This window comes from Chanos chanos, chromosome 13 (assembly GCF_902362185.1).
Source record: "Chanos chanos chromosome 13, fChaCha1.1, whole genome shotgun sequence".
Classification (NCBI taxonomy): Eukaryota; Metazoa; Chordata; class Actinopteri; order Gonorynchiformes; family Chanidae; genus Chanos; species Chanos chanos.
In genome coordinates this window covers 17,056,717-17,064,706 of record NC_044507.1, presented here as the reverse complement: position 1 = coordinate 17,064,706, position 7,990 = coordinate 17,056,717, and the positions used below count along the sequence as shown (strand labels likewise).

General features: G+C 43.4%; 1 protein-coding gene across 1 annotated transcript; it reads right to left on the bottom strand.

Moving 5' to 3' along the window:
* Positions 1-420: 420 nt before the first annotated feature.
* On the bottom strand, positions 421-7,449 carry xab2 (XPA binding protein 2). The gene is made up of 19 exons (XM_030790282.1): positions 7,391-7,449; positions 6,733-6,881; positions 6,290-6,413; positions 5,876-6,073; positions 5,036-5,170; positions 4,529-4,693; positions 4,288-4,432; positions 4,038-4,189; positions 3,809-3,928; positions 3,538-3,669; positions 3,208-3,339; positions 2,851-2,964; positions 2,587-2,749; positions 2,136-2,326; positions 1,901-2,023; positions 1,584-1,755; positions 1,219-1,345; positions 871-986; positions 421-778 (listed from the first exon to the last, which is right to left on the bottom strand). The coding sequence occupies exons 1-19, from the start codon at positions 7,424-7,426 to the stop codon at positions 717-719; spliced, it is 2,556 nt and encodes an 851-aa protein (XP_030646142.1). The 5' UTR covers positions 7,427-7,449; the 3' UTR covers positions 421-716.
* Positions 7,450-7,990: the final 541 nt, after the last annotated feature.

Sequence of the window (7,990 nt, the reverse complement as noted above, 5' to 3'; positions counted from 1 at the left end):
CTGCTTTTTTTCAAAATCAATCCCTCAACAGAAAGGTAGACGTGAGGGTTCACACAATTTATAAGCGTAGAAGCACACTGCACAAGATAGCAATTACAATGTTGGCTTGACAGAGCATTTGAAGGTAGAAATAGGATCCAATTTAATGTTTTGTGCAACACACATTATTTTCCCAGATCCTCATCAATTCCATAGCCACCGGTACAAAAAATATTTTGTGTCCGAGTTTGTGTCGGTCGTTGAAGCGAACACTACAACCACTCGGCTCCACCCTTAGGGGTGTTGGACTATTATTAAATGTCTCGCGATAATTTCACGAATTAATATACCAGCAGATAACACTTAGCTTTAAAGACGTGACATCAACGGTTGAAAAAACATTAGTTTTATTTAAATGGGATACTATGTCCTGTTTTCACGTCATTTGAGGGGGATTTACAGCGTGAGAAACAACGACCTCTTGCGTTAGAACCTGGTATTGCGCGAGAGTGCAAAACCACAGGAATATTACAAGTCGAACTTTAATCACTGACTTGATTAGACATGTTTACTTCCCTCTTTCCATACAGCAAGTAGTAAGACAGAAGAAAAACGTTTATGACACCCTCAGGACTAACAACAATCATGATCCATCTTATACAGTCTATTGTGTTTGTCATGACCTGACTGAGGTAACCTCAGTTAATCTGCAAATTCAATTTGTGTCCAACATATTTTCAGTCTTCCTTGAGTCCTCCAAACACTGCAGTGGGGACACTCTTCTGCTCAAGCTGCACCTCTGTTTCAAGAAACAAACGAAAACAAAAATCATGTAAAATCTAAACAATCAATCAACATCAGAAATACTGACACTATATTTGGTAAACAAACCATCTGGCTCCCGTTCTTCGCCGTCATCGTCCTCTTCCTCGTCATCATCAATGTCAATCTCATCGGGGTTAGCCTGTTTAGTTAGCTCAGCCAGTTCACTGCGTGACGTGTCACTTCTACAAACACACACACACACACACACACACAAAAAACATACTGGCTAATAGCAGCAGCTAGGTAAACAGTCTCACAGAAAGACTGTGTTTACTTTGACTACAAAACTGTATAGAATTCTTCTAGAAATTTCCATCAGTGTCATCAGCCCCCCTCTGGAGCCTTATGTTTGCCTCATCCGAAGACGAGTTGCGTATGAGGACGAAGGGGTTTACGAAGAGGAGTTCCACTGACCTGACAAACAGGATCTTGTCTTTGGGTTTGGGTTTGTCCTGCTCGGCCTCTGCGGCCAACTGCTGAGCCTTCTGCTCCAACATCTTCATGTCATCAACTCCACTCTGACCCGGGGCGAGATCGGACACTGCCCACCAAAAAAAAAAAAAAACACAACACAGCACGTTCAGAGATACACACCACAGAATAACAAACACACTCATGATCTATCCGTGAATGACAGTTCCTTTACTCACAGAGAGGTAAAGTGTTCGAGTGTGAAGAACACAAAAGCACATCCCTCTGAGTGTGTGTGTGTGTGTGTGTTACTATGCGTGAGTAAACATGCATGTGCTAGATGAAAAGATATTAACTCTTACTCTCACCTGTACCGGTGGCATTTGTTGTGGCTTTGAGCATCTGAGAGGACATAAAGTTGACCTGCGTGTTGTACGTCGCCTGGACACTGCGCTTGATCCTAAGCATCTCACGAATTGTGTCCTCATTTCCATGACGAATCTCAAACTCTTTCCACGTCTGCCAGAAATGAGCTGTCATCTGAGAACAAGAAAAAGAAAATAAAAAGGAGAGACACGGTAAAGACTCAAGTAATATGAGTATTTAAAGATAAACAAAGAGATACAAATCAAAACATATAACAGACTAATGGATATACAGCTTAGCTAAGGTATGACTAATTTACCCTGGGGTCACAGATCTGGGAACAGTAGGAATAGATGGCTCTGGCCCGATCAATCTCGCCCAGTTTGCTCTCCATATCGGCAAAGCGCAGGCACATGTCCCTGGCGTGCTCGTCCGGAAGGACCTGGAACGAAACATGGCCCCGCCACGTCAATCTCGACAGCACTGCATCGCAATGTATATTGACATAGCATCGTTATTCATTTATGAGTATCTCAGCTAAGCAGCTGCCACACCTCAATGGCCTTCTGATAGATGGCTCTGGTGTGTGTGACTCCGTATATCTCTGCTGCTCTCTTAATGTAGATGTTGAACATGTGATGGCGTTCCTCCGTCTCCACAGCCTGTGTTGCTCTTTCATACACGGCCATGGCGTGTCTGGCCAGCCCGTATTCCTCCTCTAGCTTCGCATACAGCAGGTAAATGGCTTTGAATCAGAAAGCGTCAAGTCGTGAATCCACTCTGTTCTGACTGCACTTAGCAGGACACACCCAAGTATATATAATCATTGGTAAGAACCTTCAAAGAGCTACGGTATAACAGCTTGTTTGTTTACAAGACTGAAAAAAAAAACAAAAACAAAACAAATAAAACACAATAAATGGCCGCGCTGTACTGTGAGAAAACACTGGCTGTCCGAAATGTTGTTACGGTTGTGGTGGGCTCAAACATTTCTATCTGGCTTACTTTTAGCGTGTTTAGCAGGGCAACCATCCAGTGCTTGCTCAAACAGGTCTCGTGCTCTCTCCAGCTTTTTCCCACCATAACGGTCAATGAACTTGGTGAGGTAAGTGTTCCAGATGTCATACACGTTAGGCCACTTGAAGAGTGCAATTCCGCGCTCGTAAGCCTGCAAGGTTCACAGAGCCAAACAGTGAGAGCTGCTCCACACAAAAGCTCATTTTTGTGGAGAAAGATTCAAGATTCAAGAACAACTCAATGCACACGCACCTTGAAGCTCTCCTCAAAGTAATTATGCTCCTCCAGAAACATAGCATAATTGATGATGATCTGAGGTGTGGCAATGCGCAGGTCAATGATTCGGTCGTACACTGCCTTCGTGGACTGCACAGTGAAGGGGGGGTGGGGTGGGACAAAACAAACCAAACAAGGGTAAGAAGGATTCCCTCAGATTAACACAGTCAAAAACAACAAATAGCCAGTCTACTTACGTTTTAAAGCTGAATACTTCACCGGCTAAGAAGGGGGGAAAAAACCTCCAAGTATGTGGGTAAAGACTAGGGTATGACACAGCTCTAAAAACTCTTAAAAGTGCTGGGGAGTTATTATACTATTATATTAATATACCTGAAAAGTGCCAAGGCTCTCCTCAAGATCAGCCAGCATGGACCAGACTTTGAGAGACTTATACACGCGATTCTGCACGGGCTCTGACGAATCAAAGTACTCTGCTTTTCTGGACGGGATCGCAGTTGCTTTCTGTGAAAACAGAGGGATGTCTCGTCAAAGGAAAGTATCTTTGAAGCTGGAAAATCCCAGAAAACTCCTTCCTTCCTTCCTTCAACTCTCAGATTAAGAGCTCACTGATCTGCACCAACTCATCTGGGTAACATCACCATGCTGCGAAGGGAAGCCTGAGGTTTTCAAAAGTCAGATGAAAAGTGTTGTGTCTCTTACTCTCAGTATGCGTAGCGCCTGCTCGTAATTCTCGTGACGTAGTTCCATTTCTCCATATTCACACCACACGGCTGCCAGGTCGTCCACTTGTTTGTAGTTCACCTTGGTCGCCTTCTCGAAGATAGTCCTTGCCTGACATGGTAAAGAGATCATGTTTGATAACGAATTCAACATACATGAATAATTCATTAGAAATATTATGATTATTAAGCAACCGTCTGCCAAAATGTGTGAGCTACGTGACAAGCAGTGATGTGGGACTCCTTCTTACATCATCCAGCTGGTCGTTATCCTCATAAAACTTAGCAAAGGCCACCCAAAGAGAGTGAGGCTTCCCTGTGGCCTTCATGGGGTCCACCGTCTGCACCGCCTCTGTGTACGTGTTGATAATCTGCAGAGCATAGCAAAGACACGCATTAATGTATTTAGTGTCGCATGCACGTTGCTTCATATTAGTGATACCTTGAAGATCAAAATGACGGTTACAGGTGGTGACTTACCTGATGGGGTTGGCCCTCATACAGTTTGACTCTCTTGTGCCACTCGTGTACATTATGAGGGTTCTGACGGAGTAGGACGCTGTTGAGTAACAGTGGTCGGCGAGTAATCAGCAGCTCGAAGCGTGCCAAACGCAGCTCCAGGTCGATGTCGTCTACGGAGGAGGGGGGGGAGGGTAACAGCAAATGTGAAACCAGAAAGACTTCAGTTGGTGATGTTCAAGACGGTCCCACTGCCCCAGTCATCACTCACCATCTTCGTCCTGTCCCATCTCAGAGGTGGTCTCCATCTTAGCAGCGATCATGCTCTCCTCAAACTGAGCGTAGCTGTCGAAGACCTGAGTGAAGTCTCTTACAGTCACCACGGTCTGTATGGCCTCTTCATACACATCCCGAGCCTTGACAGAAAGAAAGGAAAGGTCAAACTGGATCTGTCTCCTGTGTCTCTGATGATGACCTCACTGGTCGATATGGAGATGCTGTGGGGCACCTACCTTCTCAAAGTGGCCACTGCGGATGTAGTAGTCGGCCATGGAGCACCAGAGCTTGCCCAGCTGGTCCGTGAAGCGGGTGAGGCCTCCGCGAATGATGGCGCCCACGTTGAGCGAGGTAACTTTGTCTGGATTTTGTGAGATGAGGTCACACAGCTCGTGCCAGAGCTGTCACACAAGGCACAAAAACAACCAACACCACAGGATTACTTCACAATCTATGACCATAGCAACAACAATCACATCACTTAGTCCCTTTGTTTTGGTTTATCTGGGGGTGTGTAGAGCAGGGTTTTTCAAATCCAGTCCACGGAACACACTGGGCAGAACATTTTTGATCTAAAACTCTTCATTTAAATAGTTATGGGCTCATGGATTACCAAAAAAACCCTTGTCAGGTGTGTTAGTGATGAGTGAGCACAGAGAACTACTGTCCAGGGAGCCCCTCAGGCTGGATCTGAGAAACACTGGTCTTGAGTAATGGCAAGAGTAGGAAAAACGAATGCTGACCTGATAGTTAGACTTGCCCTCCTTTGAGACAAAGCTTTCGTCATTGACTACAGCAGCAAGCCGGACTGCTGCCTCATCCAGACGCCCAACTGAACGCAGATAATCAATGTACTCTTCTGCATTCTCAGGAGCAAGCTAAACATAATGCAGGGAGGAAAGTAAAAGGTAATTGTGTGTTGTGGCTGAGTGTCTTTAAGTAACTGCACAAATAAAAACTGAAGGCGTTACATTATTTCTTCTTTCTTGACAATTAATTGTTTATTAATCAATATTACGCTATCGGCTATCACAATTAACTAATCGTAAAAGGCCTCAATGAGTCCTCAGCATCTGTGTACCATGTGGAATCATACAAATCTCCAATGAGCAAACCAACTACCAATGTTTCCTCAATCTGATCACATGAGTTCACAGCCTACCAAATTACAGGCTTTCTCACAGAGCACTGTGAGCAACTAGATCACAGATCTAATTGAAAAAGTGAATAGAACATTCCCCCCCCCCCACAAAAAGAACAGGGCTGCTGGAAAAAGCATCTTCCATGGTTTGAAACTAATTTAGTTTCAATGGAAATGATGTTGCTGAAATGGAGATACTGACAGTGCAATAAAGCAACGGCGCAAATACGATTCCCAGCTCTGCTTCATCTTGTGTCCAATAAAATAGCTGAATGGGAGGGCAGTATGCAATCTCTGACAATTTCCAATTATAGTTCCACTAACAGTACTGATCAGAGTAAACCTATTTCTATCCCATAATTGTCCAGCCCTAACTCTAAGCATGAATTCTGAGGTCCGTGAAGCACATTTTTGAGTGTGAAAACCCTGGACCTGTTCTTACCTTGAGGTATCTGCGATAAACACGAATGGCAGTCTCTGGCAGGGGAAGATTACGGGCGAAGCGGAGATACAGAGGCCAGATCCTAGGGTGCTGCGTGATGGGGAGGGCTCTCAGGGCCCGGTCAAACGTCCGCCGACTCCTGGTAATTTTGCACTGAGACACAAGGAACTGACAGTAATCCAGCCATATCCTTGGCATCTAGAGATGGAGAAAAAGCATTCAGACACACAGTGGTACTTGGTCCATAAAGTGGTGTATCTAGGCTGTTTGAGAACATCCCAAGCCTGACAACAGATATGAACTTCACTGATGGAGAGACAGTAAAAAGCCTCTGACCCACTGGCACACATGACCTGCTATTTCATTTACAGACTTCAGAACAAATTCTTAAAAAAAAAAAAAAATCATCGTTACCTTGTGCATGAACACCAGTGCTCTCTCGTGACAGTTGTTGACCTCTTCATATGCTGGTTCTGTGACACACTTTCCCTTAACCTGTTTTCTCCTCTCTCTCAGATAATTGTACCACAATTTGTAACTGCAGGAAAGATATTTAAACATATACCCAATAAACACACATTCATTCAGTTGAAGATGTGTCTTCAAATGCATCTCTAATGTAGGGAAGACATTGCTACACCAACTATATATAGCAATGGTAAACAACACCATTAACCCACCCGTCAATTCATCTGGTGTATTCCCACAGAAAAGAACTTGAGTGAATCTTAATCTTTAAAAGAGAGCCAAAGCTCTGGTGTTAAATACAGGCTTAAATGTTTTGTTAACATACTATTTCCCCGGTTTTGCTCGTACAGCAGAACATGCTGTAATTTAAGATTAATGCCAGTATTTACCTGCCAGGTAACTCTTTCAGAGCACGCTCATAAATCATGTTGAGCACAGACTTCGGTGCGTTCTGCTTGTGTTCAATGTAGCGCATCCAGCATTTGACAGAATATGGATTCCTGATGATCTCCTCTTCGTAGGGCAGGTCATCATCCTCCTAAGAAAGCAACATAGGAGAAGGATAAAATCAACGTTTGATTATAAAGCTACGTAACAGATTTGCAGATTACTGGTCAGTTAGATATATGCTTTTAGGAAAACCTTCAAATGTTTCTCTATTAGTTTGTCAAAAACAGCAGCCCGGTGACCACAATTTAGCAATGACTTCACAAGCTAGTGTTAGCATCGCTGTACTTCTACAGTAAAGGTTTACAAGTTAGTCAGCTAGCAATGCGCGGACTGCTACAGTGGCTGACAAAGAATAATAATGCATCAAAAACTACAAGGATGGTGTTTTACATGCAAGGAATGAAGACTTTTACACAAGTATCGATAAATGATTGCGGCTCTACAAACTGAATTGTCTGCTTAACTGGCTATTTTATTCCTCTGTTAGATAGCGCTAGCTAACTAGCCGCACAACCTAGCTGGTTTAAGTAGGCCGCTGAACATTAGATTACTTTGTATTTTGTTGAAAATAATTACGACCAGATTTTAAAAACGTACAAACATAACATCCGGCTTCCTGCTGAGAGTCGGCATCGTTGTATTCACAAAATAGCACAGTAAGGACACCACAATCCAGCTGATTTCTAACTGTTGCTAATAGATGAAACTTCCCTGAACGTGGTGTGTGCGTAAACTTGAATTGTCCCGCCCTCACGAACGCTCCCATTGGTCAATCGATGGACACCAAGATCAGTTTAAAGTGACATCAATACTTGTAAATAATCAGCAGCTGCAGATTTGGTAGCAATGTGTAGTATTTACGTAATGATAGAATTCTTAAAATTCTCGCACAATTACGTAAAAATCTAGTTTGTCGTGATATGCCAGTGTGGATATGGAAATATCTGTGAGAGTAATGTGAAATAGTGAGCTGTGATAATGGTTCTCAAGAATAACGGGTTTTTACGACCCCCCCCCCCCCCCCCCTCCCCAATAAGACACAATTTTGGACGGTAAAATGTTTTATTCAACATAACTGTCAAAAACAGGATGGAAAGCAGATAATTTCATTTGAACAAGATGATCAATACCATGACATTTTTCAGTGATATATCAACGGTTAATTTCAACAGAGAAGTCAAGACTTTGTAAAAATCA